The 24,993-nt window shown below is 42.2% G+C and overlaps 1 protein-coding gene across 1 annotated transcript; it reads left to right on the forward strand.

Annotated features, from left to right (window-relative positions):
- Positions 1-540: 540 nt before the first annotated feature.
- Positions 541-22,346, forward strand: LOC132975883 (kynurenine 3-monooxygenase). Its single transcript, XM_061040737.1, has 16 exons — positions 541-695; positions 3,380-3,484; positions 3,821-3,890; positions 4,037-4,134; positions 5,472-5,561; positions 6,188-6,236; positions 9,077-9,164; positions 10,825-10,990; positions 11,082-11,153; positions 18,375-18,496; positions 18,994-19,141; positions 19,214-19,271; positions 19,373-19,455; positions 20,344-20,445; positions 20,524-20,583; positions 22,122-22,346. Exons 2-16 carry the CDS (start codon positions 3,422-3,424, stop codon positions 22,266-22,268), a joined length of 1,416 nt encoding a protein of 471 aa, XP_060896720.1. The 5' UTR covers positions 541-695; positions 3,380-3,421; the 3' UTR covers positions 22,269-22,346.
- The last annotated feature ends 2,647 nt before the right edge of the window (positions 22,347-24,993 follow it).

A 24,993-nucleotide genomic window follows, 5' to 3' on the forward strand; every position in this document is an offset into this window, starting at 1 on the left:
ACTTATTTAGATACCTGGGCACGGAGATCGACCAAGACCTCTCCTTCACACAGCATGCAGACTGCATCTATAAAAAAGCACAACAACGCATGTTTCTCCTGAGGAGGCTAAAAACAGGACATTTTAACAGCAGTATACCGTCACTCATTGAATCAGTCCTCACATTTAACATTATATCCTGGTACAACTTTCTCACCAAAAAATGCAAGAAAAAAATTACTAGTATCATTAAACATGCAGCAAAAATCACCGGCACCACCCAGATCCAACTGTCAGAACTCTACATGTGAGCAGCAGAAAGGAAAGCAGTCTGCATCACTCAGGACCCTTCACACCCCCTTCACCACTCGTTTCAGCTGCTCCCCTCAGGCACTCGTTTTAGAGTACCACTGGTGGAAAAGAAAACTTACAGAAACTCTTTTATTCCCACTGCAATACGCATTTTAAACAAAGCTAAATAAGCAATGTGTGCAAAAGGTCCCCCACTTTCATAGTTTCAGTGAAGACACTCTAATTCCCATCACTCCATCTGTCCTTGAACAGCCCATGCCTGTTCATCTGCTCCTATCACTGACATCAGACCACCTAACTACACCTCATCAGAAGCAGCATCACACAGAGAAGACTACTGCACCCCTCAACTCGGTTCTCTGGACTTCTGTTTATCGTTTTATCTTCTGTGCCTCCATGAGACTGTAAGTTCATGCACATTATAGTTCTCCTGTAAACTTTATGTTGTTGTTCAAACTAATTTGTGGTCGGTGCTGCTGTTGTTTTTATATCACGTTTCTAACACATTTAGCAAGACTGTTAGCCTATATCGCGACGGACATTTTCTCACTCAATTCACGTTTGTTACTGTTGTAATCAATGCTGTGTTTGTATAGTTAATCATGCCCGAATGTTTTCTATATTTTCTTCATATTGTGCCAATCGGAGTGTATTTATTTTCAGTCGGCTCTCTGTTTGCTAACACTCACGTGTAGTAAGGGACCGTCCCTCAATTCCTCGGCTCCCCCTGTGTGTGCACTCTGCTTGTTCATATGTGTGCTGCACAGAGGAAGTCATTTGTTGACGCTCCCTCAAGTTAGGAGGATTAATTTTCCATTTATATCGTTTCAAGCATTGTTTGTCTGTTAATTTAATACAATATTACCAGTGTTTCTATATCATGTTGTTTATTATTTATGCATATATCTAATGCTTGTTTATTCTTTTTCTGTCATTGTAGAAACACACACACTCATCTTCATTTATCTTCACTTCATGTCCCAATAAAACATATATAATGTTTTACAATAAATGAGTGGCATCTCAAAGAGAGAGTGTGTGTCAGACTGATTTCCCATGTTCTTACCGGACAACCTGTGGTGTCTGCATTTCCTATAACCACACTAAAGTTCAAACATCACTGAGGTCTTGAGTGGTATCCAGAAACCATCGCCTCTTTTATTCAATGTTTTTTTTAAATGCTGTGTATATGTGTTTTTACCAAGGGTACTTTATGACCTAATGTGAGTGTTAGTGTGAATGTTTTTATGTTGAGCCTCAACAGAAGGTAATTTTCTGTCACAATGTGATAGAAAATAAAGTTTCTTGAATCTTGGGCATACAACTGTAAAATTCAACAGAGCATGACTGTACTGATGCCTCAAATGAGTAAGATTTTATTAAAATTGTATTGACACAAAATGCAATCATATGCATTTGATATATTAAATGTAGTATAACTTTTGAACAAGCCAGGGGGTCCGATGTCTGTAATTCAATCTTCAAGAGCTCAAGCTTAATTCATTTCCTTCAAAATACAATAAGTCTTTGCAGCTTTATTGCTTTTCATAATTGAGGTGCAGTAGCTAGTTCAACAATAAAACGATGAAAGCAGGGTATTGAGGAAGTCTATTTTGGTTTGTTGATGGGACATTTTTCAAGAATTATGAGGTGTTTGTTTAAATAATTGACTCTAACATAACATCAAATACCATAATCTGTACATTAGTACTAGAAAAAAAGAATAAAAAGAATAGTTTCATTCTCTGAATTGCAAAAACAGGAATAATCTTATTTGAGTTTAATTCTTTCTGACACTTCTTTCACTGGATAGATTCTGTGTCAAATCTTGAAGGATACTTCTTTCACTTTGTTAATATTGCAATATTTATTAAATACCCAACGAGCCTCTTTCCACAATAAATCGCACGTGTTAGAAGACCCAAAGAACATTACTTCAGGAGGTGTAACACAGTTCTGTGAATCTTTATTTTAGTTCCACAGCAGACAATATTACACAGCACTGAGACAGAAGAACAGCCTTACTCTCCTCTGCAGTTCTCAGTTTTTTGAATATGAAGAACTAGGCTACATAGTAGGAGAGATAAAGGCTTCATTAAAAACTTATCAGAAATGCTTCAAGAAAAGAAAAAGTAAAGCGTAAATTAATAAGGTTTGCGAAGAAAAGACGACAACACAAGGTCCTTGGTTGGTCACCTTCACAAAATCTGTCTGCAGAGACCTTACATTTCTAGCAGAGTTTAAAAACAACAACAACATATATGAACACCATGACACTATCTCACAACCCATACAGCCTTGAGAAACATCATACAGAATTACAAACAAGTTTTTTAAACATTCAGTTTGCACTGAGGGACTCGACACTTTCTGTATTGTGAGCAATTTGAACCTGATCCCAAACATACATGTATACAAAAGATAAGAATGGCCAAAAAGTTATACAGATCAGCTCAGGCTCATATGTATAAATACTATCTGTATGTTTGTATTTATCCTGATTAAGAGGCATTTTTTAAACTTTACTCTATTTTGTAATTTTTCATTTTTTTGGCAGGTTCCATCAAACAGCCACTAGATGGCGACAGATTTCTTTCATTTTACATCCCAATGACATTTATTACCTGACGTCTGACACACTTATCCATATCACTAATCATTTCACCAGTCTGCACACACAGAAAACAAAGTGGAAAACAACTCTGTCGTGATCATCCTGTCCTATCAGTATGACCAGATACACATTTACTAACCCTACCTGCAAAAGGTTTTCCTGCAACATGTTATTGAATGGGTTTTTTGAGAGTGTTTTTGCACCTGCAGACTTATTATATATCCAAGGAAAGCAGGGATTTTACAAAGACATAACACTTACTCTGCTTATACTATTTCAGCAGGGGGCTGGAGTATACACAGATATGGTTCAGCCCTTGTGACACCGGAACAGATTGTCAGACAGTCCTCACTTATCTGTCACTTGTGTTTGCTTTGAAAGGGGAACTGTTCTCACGAGTTACATTCATAGGACTGGCTCTGCTCCTCCTCTTTTTTAAATCTCTACCTTCTTTTTGTGTAAATCACTCTGAAGTGGACGGTGAGAGGGTCAGACCTGCAGAGAGCATTCAGCACCATGGAGGAACCGACTGCCAGGACGAGCAAGAAGAAAGTTGTAGCAGTGGTGGGCGGTGGTTTGGTAAGAAAAAGAAACTGGAAGTGAATAATTTAATCATTATACAGTTCTTTTAGACTTGAGCTGAGCTTTTGACTGAATACTGACCTTATGGCTCCTCTTTGAAAAGGGGAGAGCTTTATAAAGTGTATTATATGTGGTAGGGAATGGAAGCACTTTGGTTTGTTGTTTATAAATGTGTTTAAAAAGTGTGAAATAAAGGAAGTAAGACTACAAAAAGGGACCAGAAACAGCCACACAGCCTATAAAGTGTGATCACTGTATAAATCTATTTCATTCTTTCTGTAAATAAAAGGCATGACACTAAACGCTCTGTCCTGACTGCCCTTGCTCCTACAGGTGGGGGCACTCAATGCCTGCTTCTTTGCCAAAAGAGGCTTTGAAGTGGAAGTCTTTGAAACTCGGGAAGGTAGTCCTCAAAGCTCTCTTTTCTTTTTAAATAACATTGTCACATCCCCTGAGTCAATACAAATTACAATCTTCCTAAACACTGTTTTTTTTAAACACATAATTACCTAAAGGTCACAAACAAACTTTGTGTCTGATTCTTGTCAGATATTCGACAAGCCAAAGTTGTAAAGGGGAGAAGCATCAACCTGGCTCTGTCTCACCGGGGCCGACAATCACTGAAGCATGTTGGGATGGAGGAGAAGGTATGCTGATCAATTCTGTTTACTCACTGTCTTACTGTAGCAAAGTGGAAAACAGGTATGTTTGATCCCATTGTGACCTCGTCTTGCAGGGTTTCTTTTTTTAAGTCTAAATGATGGGCTGCAACAAATAGTCTAGGTCATCTTTTACTCCATGCTCCTATTACTCTAATAGTCCTCTTAAACCCGACCTCAGAGGCAGATCAGAAGGCAGGCCGGTAGAAAGCCTTCACTTTCTGTTGAGCTGGGTTTGTAGTAATGAAATATTAACTCTGTGGCCGGGCCTCAAGGACTCAGTCCACCCGAGACATTCTGGCTTCTGAGGTCAGCACTCTTTCTCTGTGTGTGTGTGTGTGTGTGTGTGTGTGTGTGTGTGTGTGTGTGTGTGTGTGTGTGTGTGTGTGTGTGTGTGTGTGTGTGTGTGTGTGTGTGTGTGTGTGTGTGTGTGTGTGTGTGTGTGTGTGTGTGTGTGTGTGTGTGTGTGGGGGGGGGGGGGGGGGGTCTGCATTTGCTGCACTGACCACGTTATGCACGGCCAAGTGCTCTGCATCAGACCATGATATTGCACACAAGCATGAGAAAACAATCTTTTCACAAATATCCAGGGTAGATTCAGGGTGAGTGTTTCCAGCCAGGCGGTCTCTCACGTGACATACAGTCCTTTGGCTAGGTATCTACCGCCTGTGGACTTTTCCGCTTTTTACCTTGCCATAAAAATGTAAGTGTGATTTTTTACAGTCCGATTAACAAATAAGTGAAGTCTGAAAAGCAGACATCTGTTGAGTACTGAAGAGCATACCCTTGAAGGTAATTTGAAGCACCTGAGCTCAGTTCAGGGACTCATTGCAAAGCATGTTGGTGGGGAGAATGCTGACCAAAATAAATGACAGTACTGATAATGAAATCAGTGTTTGAAATGCCTCCTAATAGGCCGTTGTAAATGAAGCCCCCGAGCCCGTGAAAGGAAATTAGAAAGCCATTTTTAAATCCGCTCTCACAGTTTACAAATCAATACACTGTTTATGACCCACGGCAAAGCAGCCATGTATTATTTATCAAAAATTATGAACACCATGAAATGTCCCCCCCCCCCCACTTTAATGTCATTGAATGTTTTGTTTCTTTACATACGACACCGTTAAATTATTTGCAGTTTTAAGATAAGAAAATGTAAGAGTTCAAGTCCAGCTACTGTAGTTGTTTTATGCCCATTTAAAGATGAAATGAAAATGTGAATTTAACTTTGCAATGTATGAAATTATGCAGAATTCATTTTCCTAGATGCATGTAAATGTAATGTTTTAATTTCTGACCCCCTGTATTCATGTGTTCGTCCTCAGATTGTCTCCCAGGGGATCCCCATGCACGCAAGAATGATCCATTCACCCAGCGGGAAACAGACGCCGATCCCTTATGGGAAGAAAGGACAGGTAAGCTCGCCTTACGTTTAATCATACAGAAAGAGTCTGAGAGACTTTTTATACCCTGGAACATTATAGGACAACTTTCACCTTCTAAAGAACTGTGCCGAGAATCTTTAAGATCTCCTACATATGAGTGAAAATGTTTCATTTCTGCAGACAGTCACAAGCGAGTATTCAAGTTACACTATAGTGCTTTACGTCTAATAACTGTACAGCCCGAGTGTTGGCTTGTTAGTATGCATACTGTAAGAATGCAATATGTCTGCTGAGTCAGTCTGCAGGTTAAATCTAATTGTGCAGCCTTTTAGATCTCACATGTACCAACACGCTGTGGGTGTGTAAAGAAAGCAGCAACGTGACAGACTTTAAAACTCACAAAGTCTGTAGAAAATGGACTATTTAAAAGGAGGCTAAACTGACTATTGTTAACTGACACCAAAGTTTGTTTTATTTTGATGTAACCTCATCAAGAAAAGCAAATGAAATATTAATAAAATAAAAAAAAGAAAGCAGCAACGCACTTTCAAAAACAGGTACGCCTCAGAAGCGTCCTGTTCCTCTTTCAGTGAACTGTTTTAATTGTGTTTGTGAAGCTGCAGATGATTCAGTGAAACTGATTGTTTGTCTTTCAGTTCATCCTGTCAGTGGACCGAGCCAATCTGAACAAAGAGCTGCTGACAGGTAAGAAGCCAGATGTTAACTTCGTGCCTTTCTCCTAGAAGTTACAACACAATGTTAAAGGAGGAGCTTAGGGTTACGATCACTTCGGACATGAACCTGCAGGAGCTGGGGATCGAACCCCGGACCTTCCAGCTGACAGGCTACCAACTCTACCACTGATCCACAGTTGCCCCAGAAGCTGAACAAACCTAATTATAGCCAGATTGAAATTGCCATGACATTCACTACATTAAAAACCAACGACTCTGCGTCTAGCAGCGATGACGAGGAAGCGTCTGAAATGATTATAAAGTCGAGATGTTCTGATAGCATCTTTCCTTCCTGTTGTAATTAATATACCTAGACTTGGCCATCAGCCAACACTGAGTATTCTCAGCACCAGTGTGAAAAACAATTTACATTTCATTCATATTAATGAACAGCTGTGTGCTGCCACCTCTGTATGGATGTGATGTGATTGCTGTCATGTGGCCTGGCTTGGTGTACACTGAAGGAAAGCTCAAACAAGCTGGGCTAAGATTGGCACCAGCTCAGATCTTTGCTTCTCATGATGTCTCGAGTAGATCGATGAGGGTTTCAGACACTCTGATTTTTTTTTATTTTTACAAGTTATATTTTTGGGCCTTTAAGTTTTTATTGGATAGGACAGCTGAGAAGAAAGACAGGAAATGTTTGGAGGAGAGAGAGGGGGATGACATGCAGCAAAGGGCCGAGGTTGGATTTGAACCCAGGGCTGCTGTAACGAGGACTATAACCTCTGACCATGGGGAACACGACATAACCGCCAAGCCATCCGGCGCCCAAAACTCAGATTATTTTAATGAAACTTCTTTATTTTGTGTTTTTACCAGAATGAATCCTCATAACTTTGAATGGAGAATGAATACAGCCTTATTTGTGAGGTGTGATGGGAAAACACATATTATTGAAAGTAAACCCACACACACTGTCTAATTTGCAAAAACACATTTATTGGAAAATGACAGTCTTCATCTTCATCAGGAATGGTTTGTTAAAAACAGGAGGGACATCTTGAGTATGAAGTGGCTTCATAACTGCGACCAATCAACATCATGACATCAGAACTGAATCATTCAAATAATTCTTAAACAACAAACATCAGTTCCCTGATTGAGAGTACCAAAAAGTGACCTTAAGATACATTTTTTATTTCAGGATTTTGAGTTAAGGTTAAATTACAATCCAAAACAAAAGTGTTGCAAAAGATCCAAAGTCCAAAATAGATGCAAAAGTTCAAAATAATAAATGAGTAACAACATTTTGTCAATACTAGTCTAGAATAAGAAAAAACACAACAGTCAAAGAATTCACAGATATGACAAGACATCAGTGGATGAACGAAAGATTCAAGATTCACTTTATTGTCTCACAAAGTGAGAAATTTGTCCTGGGCTCTTCGCCCGTGCTGCAGCCATAAAAAAAGACAACAATCAACATCATTTACATTAAACATCAAACAGTATACATTATTAAATAATGTCCGGAAACAAATGAGAATATAAATAACATCAGGTTCTTAAAATACCAGAAACACAAGGACAAAATATATTCATAACCAACAAATCAAAAATATCTCTTCCTATAATAAGTATTTTTTCCAAATTCGGACTGGACAGTCACAATCTTGCCTGAACAAACAAACATTAAAACATCTTCTACGCCATCGGTAGAGTCGTTGTCTCTCAACAGGAAGGTCAGGGGTTCGATCCCCAGCTCCTGCAGCCGGCGGCGGCCTATGTTACTTCTGATGGTCCGACTACACAGCAGCCTCTGCTATCAGGGTGTGAATGTGTAGGTGTGACCTGCGGTGGAAAAGCACTTTGAGTAGTCTGAAGAGTAGAAAAGCGCGAAACAAGCTCAAGTCCATTTTCCATTTAGCATGGCAGCTGCTGCAGATGAGCCTCCACAGCCCCCTGCGGTAACAGATGGCTGACGTCACTCAGGCTTTGTCCATTAATATTTACAGTCTCTGGGTAAGGCACTAAACTGCAACATCTTTACAAAGTTTGCTAATGTTAGCGCTCATTAGCTGCAATTAGATACCATATACTGGGAAGTATATATGCGACAGTGTAGCCTATTGAATCGAGCCACAGTGACACTTATTTTAAATATATTCAACTTTAAACTGTCTTGTTACACACTTCTAAAAACAGCATATTAAACTGTATGTTGATATATATTCCTGATAGAAAGCCCTAATCATGTCCGTACCCTCGATGCATTCTTAATTCATGACCTCTGCTGCTCAACGTTAGAACACACTCCAACCAAACGAGGCTGTTTCTAGTCATGCAGAGCAGATACTCCCTGTGCGTCTGCTACATGCCAGGCTTGTTACACTGCATGGGCATGAAAAGCAGGCGCTGTGCAAGTCTTTCCAGGCTGAGGGGATTTTGCTTTATATTTAATGAAGTGCCTGAGTGTGCGCTCAGGAGATAATTTGTGACAGCACGGGTCTGTGTTTAATTAATTTGCTAAAATAGAGGCTGATTGTAAAGCCGAGCCTCTTATCTTATCGGGGCCGATCCAGACTCCTGGAATGAAGGTTGAGATGAAGAGATTTCAGAAAGTGTGACAACATCATTTTCTGTCTCTGGATTCTCTGGCTGCTGGAGCTGCTCAGCAGGAGGTCGCTCCCCTGCAGCAAGGAGGAGTGATCGAACCGTTTGCTGACAGTCTGGGTTCTGACTGCTTTTTATTAGAACAGTTGAAGGTTTCCTGTCTTGTTGTATTAGTCTTATTAAACTGCAGCCATTATGTCACGCCTGTATCTGTGATATAAGCTCCTTTTGTAACATGTTATGTTCCCTCCCTAGCTGCAGAGAAGTATCCAAACACAAAGCTGAACTTTGACCACAAACTGCAGGACTGGAGCGCTGACACAGGGCTAATGACCTTTGCCAGGTAAATAGTTACCGATCTTACACACTCACTCAAACACACACACACACACACACACACACACACACAAATACATATAAGGGTTATCTCGTAGGAGGATTCTCTGTTTTAACAATGGTTTTATTGATGCTGCTCGCGCCGTGGTCCCACATGTAAACACATGTTAACAGGAGGCGGATAACAATGTCGCCTCTGAAGCCTCTGTGTGTGTGTGACTGTGCTGTAGCTCTTTAATTGGTCGTCCTTGAGATAAATGTGACACATAATTTACAGCCCAATTAACACTGGAACACCTGCAGCTGTTTTTAAGCTCTCTAAGAATTATTAACACAGTATGCAGGAGCACAACCTGAGGTTTGAAACTAAATCCATCCTTATCAGAAAAAATGTGTAAAAACCAATTGGATGAGTGTGTTATCGTTTCTGTTTTTTTTTTTTTTTTTTCATTTTCATGCCTGACAGTAAAACGTGGCGTATTAAAAATGTGGATTAGAGTCACTGTGGCAGTAAACACCGTCATGCACTTAAATGTAATCAAGTTTAACATGACGGCTGTGATTGTGCCCCTGGAGAGCACCTCACACATCCAGGACACATCCACATCCTTCCCTCCCTGCTGCAGCCGAGCAGCTTGTGTTTGCTCTCCAGCTCGCTCGTCTAATTAAAAGGTACACGTAGATGCCTGCTGCAGCTGTGATAGCATTACCAGCCTCCCACATCAGGAAATGTTCAGAGATAGACATCAGCATGGAATAAATGTTCATGACCTAATCTCTTCTCGGAATCATTCAGTAATCGAAATTATTTTCTGTAAATCTAATAACCTGTTGATGAACATCTCTGATCCTGATCCTGATCGGTCAAACAAACATCATTATCATTGTTCAGGTGCATTCATACATATGTGAGAAAACCTCATATTGTGAGTTTAATATGCACTGGTTAAGTGCAGTCTGACAGTCTGAAAATGTATTATTACTTGTACTCTATACAAAACAAGGGAAGGTTAAAAAACGTTTTATGAAGTCACTCACTTAAATTTTTGGGATGACGTGAGTAAGTTCATACTGCAAGCCTGAAAGCTCAATACAGATTTTTTTTGTTCAGTCTGTTTTCATGTACTGCTCCTCCTTGCTCCCTCTCTGCTCTGAGTCCGTCAGCTACGCTCTGCTGAGCCCCCACTGTTAGACCCCACGTGGCCCAAGTCTGCTCTGATTGGTCTGCCGATCCGCTCTGTCGTTATTGGTCAGTTGCTCGGCACGCGTCTCGGAAATTTCAACGTGAGCTGCAGGGCTTGCCACAACGAGCCAATGGGCTTAGATCAGTGATCTCACACTGACAATGATGCCGCACTGATACATTTTTATCGAGCGTTACATGCAGCTAATGCTACAGCTAACAGGAGGAGGTAGGAGAAGACTTTGAATTTTTGCACATATATGTGCCTAAACATGCACAGGACACTTGGAAAAGACACTAAAGAGATTATAAAACCAGAAAAAGCAGAATATGGGACCTTTTAATGAAGGTGTCTGACCATAAAGATGACTTTGCTCTATAAGTAATATTACATATTGCAACATGCTACTGGTGTTTTTATTGTCACGGTTATCACTCGCAGGCTAAGCATGGAAAGGATAATAAATGTGTTTTTGTGTCTCAGGGCTGATGGGTCCTCACAGCAGATCCAGGCAGATCTGATCGTCGGCTGTGATGGAGCTTTCTCTGCCATCCGCAAGCAATTCCTCCGCCGGAGCCGCTTCAACTACAGCCAGACCTACATCCCCCACGGCTACATGGAGCTCAGCATGCCCCCCATCAATGGAGAGGTCAGTCCTCTGTACTGTAAACTGCTTTTTAAGGCTCTACAGTAGACATATTTTTGTGTATTTCACATCCCTCTTTGATCATCTTCTCCAGTTTGCCATGAAGCCAAATTATCTGCACATCTGGCCCAGGAACACGTTCATGATGATCGCCTTGCCCAACCTGGTGAGTGCTAGATGTGATTTTCTATGTTTTAAAACTAATTTCATCCATCATTTGAGCCGTTAATTTGTTATTACTTCACAATGTTCAGCCACCACTTCCAACAAAGGCGCAATCACTTCAGGAAAATGTGCAGCATAGTTGACCTCTGGAACGTCCTCATCGAGTTAATTAGCCTCATTCAGAGACGCTTCAGAAACCTTCCGCTTCTTCTCACACAGCACCATGTGTGTGTGTGTGTGTGTGTGTGTGTGTGTGTGTTGAGTCAGACTTTTTTGCCATTGCTATGTCCTTCTTAATCCCATGTGGATCTTTCTGCACGGCTGACTCAGCACAGCTCCGTCCTCTCCTCTGGGAGACCAGATTAAGGCAGCGCACTCTGGAGCAGATTCACTCTGTGGCTGACTGCCCTAGTTCCCAGCAAACATTAGGGGCAGAGGAGAAAAAAAACTCAACTAAACCAAACACATCCTTGCTGCTGTGGGTGCCATGGTAACAGAGACAGTGCTAAAAGGTCCTCAGGGAGGAAGTGTGTGATGTTGATAGATAGCAACTGCTCAGACAGGCTGATAATGGCACACCTACAACCTCAGAGCTCTTTCATCCATCAGCTTCACCGAGCAGAACTCAGCTGTGACATTTTCATTAATGATGGAGGATTTACAAGACCTTTAAAAATGAATCTGCATGAAAATACAGTAAATAATACGCAATATATGTGAAACATCCTAGAGACACAGGATGCTCTATTCATGGAAGGATGCTTCTTAATATGTTCGTGCATCGGTCCTGGATTATTTTCTTGACATTTCCTGAAACTTTTGGAAATAAATATCAGTCTTTAAAAAGTGTTTTATTTTCTATGCATCCAAACCAATAACGGTATATAAAGATGGAAAGACACATCCACCACAACATCCAATGACATCTTGCGCTAGGAATGTAATTTTGGATTCTGAGCTACAGGGATCAACTGCTGGGGCCAGAATATGTCTGGTACAGCTAACCAAAACACACATTTAACTTACCGATAAAACAGGTCAGGTGGGTGAAGTCCACAGCAGAATAGATTCTTGCGTCAGTTTGAAGCACACACACATGGTTTTGAAAAGTTCACTGACTCTTGTGTTAGTGTTTGTTACGTTTCCTCTCACCGTTCCTCCTATCTGATACACACGGCTGCTGGAGATTTAATAATCATGAGAGCTGTCAATCAGTTGAATTAAAACATTTATATAGCATTAAATAACTTAATAAATCTAAACTAAAGTGAATACTCAAGCACGCTTCAGCTTGATAAGCTCTCACCGTGACGACCCATGTCCCAAATGTTTACATGGAGGAGGCGGAGCTTTATGACCTATACTGCAGCCAGTCATTTAGGCGAGATCCAGATGTTTTGGCTTCACTTTTTGGGAGCTGTCATGTCGACCAAACAGGCAACCAAAAAAATATTTGTTTTCAGATTGTCCGTCCGACTGTGATACCATTTGGTAATCAAAGGTCAACGTCCCCATGATTTCTCAATACAGTTTCTTTGCAGTGTTGAGATTTGTACCTAAAGGCTCAACTTGAGTGAGTCATCATAATGTCCTTGAAAAATACTTTTCTGTCTATTATTCCGTTCCTGTTCTCTCAAAGGCTTTCTTCACATTTTGCACAAACATTCACATTTACACACAAGTGTACTTTGGGTCAAGGTCACTGTTACCTCATCCCATTCCTTTTCTTTAGAGCAAGATGAATCAGTAACCTAATTGAGGGACATTTCAAATCCTTGTTCATTTTTGTCAGCAGCGTTGATGTGTTACTGTAAAATCTCCCCCTCAATCTCTGTGTCACATACCTGAATTTCCTGAGAATTATCTCATAATCACACGATCCTAAAAGAAAAAGAGAAAGAGATGTTCAGTGGTATTAAGTCCACTGATGATAGTTTTTTTTTTCTTAATATCTTCCTGTCTCTGTCAGGGGTATAAATCAGCAAGGAAGCAATTTCAGTTTGTCATTTGTTATATAACGAAAAACGTAAATAACATCTAAACTTTGTTGTCATGTTCAGGGGAAAAACAACGAACTGGACCCATGTGCAGAATTAACTAAATATATTTAATAAACAAAAAGGCCAAAGGCAAACGAAAACTTACTTCCAAAAGTTCAACAAAAAAACACAGGGATCAAAAACAGGGAGCCACACAGGAGCACGAGCAAAAACTGACATACCAATGAACGACATACAGACAACAATGAACTGACCTGGAGGGGAAGAAACACAGAGACTAAATAGACATAGGGTAATCAGACATAGGTGAGACTAATGACACAGGTGAAGACAATGAGGGCAATCACACTGGAAGGAAGACAAGAAACACTAGAGACTAGAACTACAACATAAATCAAGAAACACTAAGATAGAATAGAATTACTTTATTGATCCCAAACTGGGAAATTGTGGCGTTACAGCAGCAGGTTATCCAACACAACAATATGAGTAAAAAACACAATGTTAGCAATCTAAACACAATATAATATTAACTACAAACTAAATAAGTACTAAAAGATATCAAAAATAAGAATGTGAATATATACAACCAGGATTTCACTAAGCATTACTAGTCTTAAATAGGAAGATTAAATATGGAAGATTGAATGTAAATGTGCAAAAACAGAGTCGTAGATGGTTATAGATTAACTGTAAATGTGCAAAAACAGAGTTGTAAATGGTTGTAAATTAAATATGAAAGATTAAATGTAAATGTGCAAAAACAGAGTAGTAAATGGACAGTATTGACATAAGTTAAAGTGCATGAGTGCAGACATATTATCAGCAGAAACTATACAATATAACGGCGAGTAGACAGCCAAATTAAGTGAACTTGAGTGCAGGGATAATTTGTAAATTTAACATGTGCAGAACAGATTACAGTATGGAGAGACAGATATTATCATGATGACAGTTCTCTGCTCGCATGAGGTGAGCTGTTGTACAGAGTTATGGCCTTCGGTAAGAAAGATTTCTTGTATCTGTCCTTGTGACAGCGGAGTTGGATCAGTCTGTTGGAGAAGCTGCTCCGCTGTTTGTCCAGTAGGGAGTGCAGAGGGTGATCAGGATTATCCATAATGGATAACAGTTTGTTAAGAGTCCTCCTCTCTGTCACCACTACAAAAGAGTCCAGCTTGCAGCCTATCACAGAGCAGGCCTTCTTAATCAGTTTGTCCAGTCTCTTAGTCTCACCAGCTAAGTGACCACTGCTGCTCCCCCAGCAGACCACAGCAGAGAACAGTGCACTGGCCACAACAGACTGATAGAAGATCTCCAACATCTTGCTGCACACATTGAAAGATCTCAGCTTCCTCAGAAAGTAGAGTCGGCTCATCCCCTTCTTGTACACAGCCTGAGTGTTGGCCTTCCAGTTTAGTTTGTTGTCTATGTTGACACCCAGGTACTTGTACTCCTCCACCACAGACACATCCTCTCCCAGGATGCACAGCGGTGGTGGCTCTGTCCTCTTCCTTCTGAAGTCGATCGCCATCTCCCTGGTCTTATCCAAGTTCAGAATCAGGTGATTTCTTCCTGTCCACTCCACAAAGTTATCCACCAGCTCTCTGTACTCCCCCTCTTGCCCATCCCTTATACACCCCATCACCACAGAGTCAGAAAACTTCTGCAAGTGGCATGACCTGGAGTTGTACTGAAAGTCAGAGGTGTACAAGGTGAAAAGGAAAGGAGACAGCACAATACCCTGTGGAGCTCCTGTACTACTCTCCACCATTCCAGACTGAACACTGCCAAGTCGGACAAACTGTCTGTCAGGTAGTCAGTAATCCAGGAGATGATGGACGAGTCCACACCCATCAACTGCAGCTTCTCTTCCAGCAGTTGTGGCTGGATGGTGTTGAATGCAACAGAGGGTCGAGGGATGGTTTCACCTGCGGCCTGAGGTGGGTCAAGATGAGCCTCTCCAACACTTTCATCACATGAGATGTGAGAGCCACTGGTCGATAGTCCTTGAGATCAGATGGTGTCGTCTTCTTTGGGACCGGGACCAAGCAGGATGTTTTCCACAGCACCGGTATCCTCTCCTGGCTCAGACTCAGGTTGAAGAGGTGTTGCAGAATCTCAGACAGCTGGCTGGCGCAGGTCTTCAGAACCCTTGGGCTGTACAAATACAAAGGGAGGCTGTAAGGTGTGAAGTACAGGGGTGTTAGCATACAGAAGGTCCAGTGTTTTATTTTCTCTAGTTGGACAGTTAACATATTGATGAAAAGTGGGTAGTGTTTTGTCCATTTTTACATGATTAAAGTCCCCAGTAATGGCTACAAAAGCATTTGGATGCTTAGTTTGAAGCAGTGAAACAGTAGAGTGAAGTGCATTACTCGCAGACTCGGCATCAGCTGACAGTGGGATGTAAACAGCTATAACAATGGCGTACGTGAATTCCCTGGGCAGGTAATATGGGCGCATTCCCACAGTTAACAGTTCAATGTCCGGGCTGCAGAGACGTTCCTTCACACTAACATGGCCAGGATTACACCATCTCTCACTCACATACAGTGTAATCCCTCCACCTTTCTTCTTACCGCTCTTAATAATGTCCCTGTCCGCCCGAAAAGTCCTGAAGCCGGGTACCGCCACGCTGTGGTCCGGGATGTCCGAGTGCAGCCTTGTCTCCGTGAAGCACATAATACTGCACTAGCGGTATTCCCACTGGTGCCAAACAAGCGCGTCAAGTTTGTCCGTCTTATTGCCCAAAGACCTCACGTTCCCCATAATCACCGCTGGTACAGAAGGCTTATGTTTTCTCTTCTTAGCTCTTCTCTTAGCTCCAGCTCTGCAACCCCGGCGTCGCCTCCTCAGCTCCCCCGGAATTACAGGCCTTGCTCCGGGCAGTAGCACCTCGGAGAGCGCCATCAGCTGATCACGCGCTGCTCTCCGTTACAAAGAGTGTCCAAAGTAACAGAAAAACAGCACAAAAAGTTCCAAGAGCGAACGTAGCCATTACCACACAATAGGTTAGACTAATACTCAAAAAACACACAGTAAAAACAAATAATAACTAATCAAAAAATACGATATAACGACACGGACAACGGGAGCTGCTGCAACCGCCGGCCACCTCACACGTGTTACAGAGAACTCAAGTAACAAAAACACACTAGAACATAAAGAAACACTAGGGTACAAAGTTACAAAATAACACACGAAACACTAAAGACTAAACTATGAAACATTAGGACAAAAACACACAAGGGAAACAAGCAACACTAGGATAAACAGGAGAAATTAAAACACAGAAACCTAAACGCTGAAATACAAAACTAAATAAGACCAAATCATGACAAAACCCTCCCCTCAAGGGACGGATCCCAGACATCCCAAAAACAAAGCAGGGTGGGTGGAGGGGGTCCAGAGGAGGGACTCCGGACCGTCAGGCAGACGGCCTGAAGGCAGGGCACATAGCCCGGAAAGTTCAGGTGGACGGCCAGGAGGCCGACCAAACTCAGGGAACAGTTCTGGTGGATGGCCGGGAGGCCCACCGAACGGGCAGACTAGTTCAGGGGGGAGGCCAGGAGGTTTCGTTCTAGCCTCCGAGGACACAGGAGTGGGCAGAGTCAGCTTGATCTCCGACGAGGGTGCAGGAGTCAGCAGATCCTCTGACAACAGCGTTGGAGTCGCCAGAACCTCCAACGAGGGAGTAGGAGTCGCCAGAGGCTGAGACGAGAGTGTAGGAGTCGTCAGGACCTCCGATGAGAGCACAGGAGTCATCAGGGCCTCTGACGAGGGCGCAGGAGTCATCAGGGCACAGGAGTCAGCAGGGCCTCAGACGAGGGCGCAGGAGCCGAAAGCAGGATCTCCGACGAGGGCGCAGGAGTCACCAGGGTCTCAGACGAGGGAACAGAAGTGGGCGGGGCCTCCCACAGAGACACAGGAGTGGGCAGAACCTCCCACGCAGACACAGGAGTGGGCAGGGCCTCCCACGCAGACACAGGAGTGGGCAGGGCCTCCCACGGAGATACAGGAGTCATAGGAGTGGGCAGAACCTCCCACGGAGATACAGGAGTCAGACGGCGCTCTGCCGGAACGGGGAAAGGGGACAGACGTGGCTCAGCAGACAGACATGGTTCAGCAGACACAGGCACAGGGGACAGATAGCGCTCTGCCAGAACAGAAACAGGAGGCAGATGGCGCTCCGCCAGAACCGGTGGCAGACAGCGCTATGCTTGAACAGGAACAGGAACACATGGATGATGAGGCTTAGACTGAGGCCTGGGCTGAGGCTTGAGCTGAGGCTTGGGTTGGTTCACCGGCTGCTGAGGACAAACAGGCTCAGAGGTATAGGACTGTGAAGCAGGCGAAGAGAAAAAGTCTCTAGTCCACTCAGGGAGTAAGTGTTTGAGCAATGGTCTTGAAAGAACTTCCTCTTGAGCCGTTGAAATGGCTGCCAGTCTTTCCTTGCTACAGCAAGCATATTTTAAGTAATTTCTGAGGCATGTGAGATTATAAGTAACCTCACGCAATTCAGAAGAAAATAATCCTGCTGGGTCCATGGTCTGGTCAGTTCATTCTGTCACGTTCAGGGGAAAAACAAGGAACTGGACCCATGTGCAGAATTAACTAAATATATTTAATAAACAAAAAGGCCATTGGCAAACGAAAACTTGCTTCCAAAAGTTCAACAAAAAAACACAGGGATCAAAAACAGGGAGCCACACAGGAGCACAAGCAGAAACTGACATACCAATGAACGACATAGAAACAACAATGAACTGACCTGGAGGGGAAGAAACACAGAGACTAAATAGACATAGGGTAATCAGACACAGGTGAAGACAATGAGGGCAATCACAATGGAAGGAAAACACACAGAGGCAGGAATAAACACAAGACAAGAAACACTGAGGACTAGAACTACAACATAAATCAAGAAACACTAAGATACACAGAGAACTCAAGAAAGTAACAAAAACACACTAGAACATAAAGAAACACTAGGGTAACACTAAAGACTAAACTATGAAACATTAGGACAAAAACACACAAGGGAAACAAGCAACACTAGGATAAACAGGAGAAATTAAAACACAGAAACCTAAACGCTGAAATACAAAACTAAATAAGACCAAATCATGACATTTGTTACCAACTATAGTTTGTGTGTGAGTGTAAACTTTGGTTGACAGAGGACTTTAAAATAAACATCCTGTCTGTATTTCCTGTTTCAGGACAAGACGTTTACCTGCACCCTCTTCATGCCGTTTGACGAGTTTGAGAAGATCACCACAGGAGACGAAGTCCTGGAGTTTTTCCAGAAATACTTTGCTGACACCATCCCACTAATAGGAGTGTAAGTCTGTTTCTCAGCTCTGCCTCACCCCCCTTCTGTCCCCCTTCCCCCACTTTATCTCTCCATCCATCCAACCTGCCAAGCCATCCTCTAAAAAACATTTTCATTCCCCGTCACCCCGTCAACCTCGGGACACGTAACGGCAAGTTCTGTGAAGTGTGAAATTGCAGACTCACTCTGACATGGGTTTGTGCAGCGAGGTTTTTAATTTGAGATGAACCGTATGTTGTGGGTGACGCACAGATAGCGGGGGAATTCATTCACCCGCTTCCTCTCTGGGTTGACTTTGGTTAGAGCACTCAGGCATGTTTTTGGCAGTTTAACTTTACAGAGGCAGGTCGATACACAGAACGTGGTCTTTTAAGCTTCCTGAGATGTAAAAGGTTAATTTTAGTAGAGAGCTGAAACAAAAATCTGTTGTTTAGAAGTAAGCAACTGTGAAAGTGAAGATCCCAGAACGTGTTTCTAATAGCTTTATTTCCTTTTCTTCCCGGCAGTGATGCTCTCAAGGAGGATTATTTCCGACTGCCTGGGCAGGCCATGGTGTCTGTCAAGTGCTCCCCGTATCACATCGGGGACAAATGTGTCCTAATGGGCGATGCAGCCCACGCAGTGGTGCCTTTTTACGGGCAGGGGATGAACGCGGTGAGTAGGACTAAATGAACGTGAAGAAAAGGCAGAAAAATGGAGACTCATACATGCGTCTGTGCTCTGCAGGGCTTTGAGGACTGCATTGTCTTTGACGAGATAATGGAAAAGTTAAACGAGGATTTCAGTAAGTACTTTTGAAAAGAGAAGTATAATACACTGGAGCAGACAATAGAGTGACAGTTAATTTATAAAGGTGTCTGCTGTCTTTTGTGTGTCTGCTCTCAGGTGCTGTGCTGCCTGAGTACACCAGAGTGAGAGTCCCAGACGACCACGCCATTGCAGACCTGGCCATGTACAACTACATTGAAGTAATTTCTTTATAACCTCTTCCTTAATTAAAATGTCACACTTTACATCCTAACACCTTTAAACAGAGGATGAAGAAGAATCTGATTACGCCTGCTTTTTCAGAGAAAGCAGCTTCAACCTAATCAGCAACTTCTGGTGTTGAAAAATTAAGTTCTTTAGGTGTCCACTTGAGGCAGCTTCAGAAGCACCTGAAGTCACATACACAACCATTATAAATAATCTGTTTTTACAGCAGACATGAACATGTTTACAGCCCGGTACAAAAACCCAAATAGGTCTGATTAGCTCATGTCTTGATCAGCACACACTGTACAGGGGTTGAACTTATCCGTTTAGATTTTATGAAGGACAGTTATTCTCAAAGGAGCGTATTGCTGACCTGATTGACAGGCAGGTGCGATGTAACGGTTTGTCAGGAGGCTTAAAACCTCAGCTCCAGTTCTTAGTCTCTTAAGTAAGTTTGACTAAAAGTTAGGGTGACACAGGATATCAATCAATCAATAAATCAATCAATTTTTATTTGTATTTGTATGTCCAGCATGGAGACCACTATCCATTTGGACTCCAAAGGTTTAATTACGTGACCAGAGAGCCACTGGTGCATTCGTCCTGAACATAATGTAGCTACTCATACTCTTTTTTTTTTAGCTCTCCAGTATGTTTTTCTGTGTTCTTTAGTTTAAACTGTGGATACACAATAACATGAAGCATTGATATGACACAAAGAAAACTTCTCATACTGTTGAACTTTGTTGCAATGTAGTCATTTCAGATCTGAAAACTGACCGCAGCAGTTTTGTTCTGGCTGAAAACCCAACAACTGTTCACATTCTGGTTGTCAGATTAACTGAACGTCACATTAAAACACGTTCTGTTTTGCTCTGCAGATGCGAGCCCATGTCAACTCCAGATGGTTCCTTTTCAGAAAACACGTCGATAACCTCCTCCACTTCATCATGCCAAAGACAATAATTCCACTCTACACAATGGTAAGTGTCCTAATGAACAAAAGTAACCACATTACATGATATGAATCTTCACTGTGTGTGTCTCTTCAATGTCTGCAGGTCACTTTCACCAGGACGAGGTACCATGAAGCCGTGCAGCGCTGGCACTGGCAAGACAAAGTAAGACCCTCTCTGTAATTTAATCTTTCTCTCTTTCTGTTTACATTCACCAGCCCATTTTATACCTTTGAAGATTTTAATTGAGTAAGGACTCTTTTGAAGTCGCACTATTATCAGCAGCGAGCATGAAAGGCGGATGTGACTCTCACTGGAGTAAACACTTCCCTTTTTAGAAACATTTGATTTATGCCAACACAAACACAGCGCTCTGCTGCACAATGGGCTGTTTGTCATTGCACCAGTTTGCCTGCAGATGAGCCGGTCCGTCCTTGGCTCTGTGTTGAACTGTGTGATGTGACCTGTGCTAATGGTGCACAGTCAGAAGGGCGGCAGGGATTTCACAGCCTCCCCTGCACTGTAGAAAACCCCTGAGGGTGTCTGGGAGGAATGACCTCTACGTGGGGAAAGTAGAACGGCTGAATGAAGCAGCATGTACCGTGGCAGAACATGGTTGTTTGAAATAAAGAAGTGGCATACTGACACTGAGGATTACATAATAAAGGAGGATATCTGCTCTTTTAGATGTTGTGAGCTTCATTTACCTCATTTTATTTTGCATTATATACAGTAGTTGTACGATTTTACATAATGTAAGGGTGTGAGGAACTATTCTGTTTTTATGTGGAGCATTGAATAAACTTCTCCCTCCAAGAGAAGGGGAGACATTGTTAACAAACTACTAAGAAGCAGAGCCGCTGCTTGTCCACAGGCAAAACTGGCATTTGCTTGGGGCCCAAGACCAGTAGGGGGCCCCCAAAGGGCTGATAAACTTTAAACCTCAGCAATGGCTCAAAATGAGCAAAGTTTGCAATGACAGTAGGGAACCCCCCTAAATGGCCCCATCTGACAGCACTATAGCCTATATAGTCTATAGCCCTAAATATGGGGGTGAGACACTTTTACAACATAACTTCCACAAAAAATTCAGATTCAGATTATTTATAACATAAATGTTGGTATTTATGTGGGAGGGGCCCCCTGTTAATTTTTGCCTAGGGCCCCAGCAGACTCCAGAATCACCACTGCTAAGAAGAGAGGTCTTTTGGATTCACACACTCAACACAGTTGGACTAAATGAGGAATTAAGCCGCTCATGTTTTGTGTAGTGATGTTTATAATGACGTCTGATTTGTCTCTATAGAGAAACAGTCATCTTGTAAATATTGTAAATGTGATCACACTTTGGAGGGGATGTTGTATTTGATGGTTACACGTGAGTCCTGTCACAGTATTGATTAACTGTCTGCTTACCTCCCACTTATCAACCAATGAGAGAAGACTCTCTCAAGACACACTCTGTGAGTAGGAGGGTATTTAGGTTTGACTCTGAGGAAGATGCGGAGCGTCCAAACATTAGACCTTTGCACCTTTATAAATTTGCCTTAAGTGATTTATGTGCTCGAATACTTTCTTTGGATTCTGCCTGTGTGTGAAGGAGCTCTTTAAATTATTTTTCGATTGTTATTATGTGTGTTAAACTGAGAAAAATTAATTCTTGTTTCCAAAGATTTTTCTTAAATATATATATTTTTTCTCAGGTGATAAACCGGGGCCTGATGTGCAGCGCTGCTGGAGCTGTTCTGGGAGGTTCCTACCTGCTCATTAAAAATCCTCCTGACATCAACAAGCTCATCATGCCGGCTGAGAAAATGTGGAACAGGCTTCTGGCCCTCAGGACCGCCTGAGCGCCGTCTCTGATCTGACAGATAAAAAAATAAAGCATGGAACACCAGAGGGAATCGAGAGAGTCCAAACTTTAATTAGAGATTGATTCAGTCCTTAATGAACACAATGAGGGCTCCGCCAGGCAGATTAATGTGCTGTAATAATGGTTGTCATAACTTATCGCAGTCATCATGATTGATTATGAGATTTAAATTAGACTGGTCTAATTTAAGGTGCTGAAACACTGAAGATTTTCAGTCTTTCCATGTGATGTTTCTAGGCCACCCATCATCATTTGCACAATTCTGCTGTGAAACCAAAGTTATCAGTATTAATCTCATCGACAGAGACTATGCTCTGTATTCACCTGGGAGATGATTAAATCCAGTTTGTTGCAAATACATTTTCTCTCAGCTTGCACTTCCTGCCAGTTTTCTTTTGTCAATTTGTTTCTAATCTTGTATAATCCATCCTGCCAAAAGTCTTACAGCCACTTTTAACTGTGAAAACAAGTCATCATCACCTTTAAATTGTGAAACTTGCAAGTAAGAAGTGACTAATTAGCACACCTACTGTTCATTTACTGTTACTGTTCATTTTGAGACCAAAATCAAGTCCTCTTGTGGTGGTTTTTCTGGTCCCAGCAAACTCTTGATGGAAAAGTCTGGATATTGAGAAGCCACATAAGCCCCGTTTCCACCAAGCGGTCCGGTTTGGTTCAGTACAGTTTGGTACGGTAAACCCTGATCTTGCTTGCGTTTCCACAGCCAACAGTACCCTTATTTGGTAAGCGGAGTGTAAGCCCGATGGAGATAGCCGTGTCAGCTATGTAATAGTGTGACATCATAGCAACCCAACACGGTGTAGCCCGCTATTAATTAAGTTCAACAAAGCAGAAGAACGGGACACAGTAAACAAAAGGGACCCTTTAGGGTCAGATCAGTACCCTTGGCACCCCAACAGAAGGGTACCAAAAAAGTAGGATGCTACGGATCCCTTATTTTGGTACCATTCCAAACTTTTAAGGTGGAAATGCCGTACTGAACCGAACTGAACCAGACCGCTTGGTGGAAACGGGGCTATAGTCCCTAGTTGTGACTGTTTTCTGTTAAGTATTGTCATAACCCGGCTCGTGGGTCATGGGTCAAAAGACAGAAGGAGTCAGAATTTTACCAAAAAATGAATAATTTATTTCAAAGCGAGTTGAATTAATCAATAACCAGAGTTCTGAGGTGTGTTTCATCTTTATCATCAGTGGTGTAAGTGTGGGTGTGTGTGAAAGCATTATGTGGTGTGAGGTGTTGAGGAGTGTACTAACCTAAAGAACTAAAGAATCAACAAGCATCGTTCAGGCTGAGAGAGAGTGAATGAGGGAAACCAGCATATCTTTGTAGGCCGGTGCAGCTGATCCTGCAGCCTCCAGCCAGGACACACCTCCTGCAGCAATTACACAGACAGACAAACAGCAGCAAGCCGAAGACTCTCCGCGGGTAAGATTGACCGTGAGATTGTTGGGCGGATTGGTTCAGCGTCGGCCATATTGAAGGGGGTCGTTGTTCTGGACCATTGTGGTGAAGATGGAGCTGAGCCTGAAAGCAAAGCTCTGAAATCACACGTCGATCTTTGTTCCAAGCCTCACCTCTGGGCAGTGGCCAAAAGAATAAGATTGCGGATATGCTAGTTTCAGATCATCTTTAATACAGCATGATTTTTGACTGCAGTTGTAAACTTCAGTCACATTTAGAGAAAAGAGGAGAAAAGGTAGGACTTCTTTTAAGGCGTGGCTTTCTTGTGATTGAGAAGCAGATACGAAAGTGGTCTTGATCCATTTCAGGAGTTGACTGTCATTTATTTGATAAATTAATTTTGTTCAAACTGCTTTTGCCGGCCAAAACTAGCATCCTTAATAATCTGTTGGATACTGTCAATTAAAGGTACACATTTCTAACCATTCTAGCTCTAGGGTTGGTGATACCTTTTCTTCTCCATGGCTAGTTCTGGCTCAAGAAGTCTAAAATGGCAAAGGCCAATTCAACAAAATCGGTGGCTACATCCACTTTTTCTGAGCAAAGAAAAACACATTAACTTCATGAAATGGTTTCAGCGCACATTCGCTGATTAAAAGCCTTTTTTTTTTAAACGGTACCTAAAGAATCTCTAAGAACCCTGATTCAAAGCAAGGCACTATTTCCAGTGTTCATACTATGCTAAACTAAGAGTCTCTAGAGACTTTGGATAACAAAAAGATAGCAAATAAGAGTATTTTCCATAACACCAAACTATGCATGGACCAAGTGATATTAATACAAGGCGTGCCGGGTCACATGGTCACTGAATGAGGGTTTTACCAGCATGGAAATCAATTCATCACATCTATTCAGAGCTGACAGCCCAGGAGGTTATGAGAGGAGTGTCTCACAGGAGCCTCCTGAGGTCCCTTTCTCATCTCCTCTTATCTAATTACACTCCGCTCGTCCTCATACATATAAATCCACCAAATGTCTTTCCACACCGACCGCTCGTCACGCTGCACACAAAGATGGAAGTGGGATAAACACACAAGACGGATACCTTAAAATAGCTTCTCTTTATTGAATCCATACACGATCAGGTCAGTTTGTGTATCATGGTGTATGGCTAAGGAGCTGAGGCTTTATTTTACAGTTGGGTACCAACCAAAATCGTCTGATCCATATCACAGCTGGCCTCTAAAGACGCAGCTGTGCAGATGTCCTGTGTGATATA

Source organism: Labrus mixtus, chromosome 6 (assembly GCF_963584025.1).
Source record: "Labrus mixtus chromosome 6, fLabMix1.1, whole genome shotgun sequence".
NCBI classification, from domain to species: domain Eukaryota; kingdom Metazoa; phylum Chordata; class Actinopteri; order Labriformes; family Labridae; genus Labrus; species Labrus mixtus.

Bases quoted from the DNA above. Each gene is read 5' to 3' on its own strand.
- LOC132975883 (XM_061040737.1), top strand. From the start codon at position 3,422: ATGGAGGAACCGACTGCCAGGACGAGCAAGAAGAAAGTTGTAGCAGTG. The intron at 3,485-3,820 runs GTAAGAAAAAGA...TTGCTCCTACAG, and splicing joins CAGTGGTGGGCGGTGGTTTG to GTGGGGGCACTCAATGCCTG. The intron at 3,891-4,036 runs GTAGTCCTCAAA...GATTCTTGTCAG, and splicing joins AGTCTTTGAAACTCGGGAAG to ATATTCGACAAGCCAAAGTT.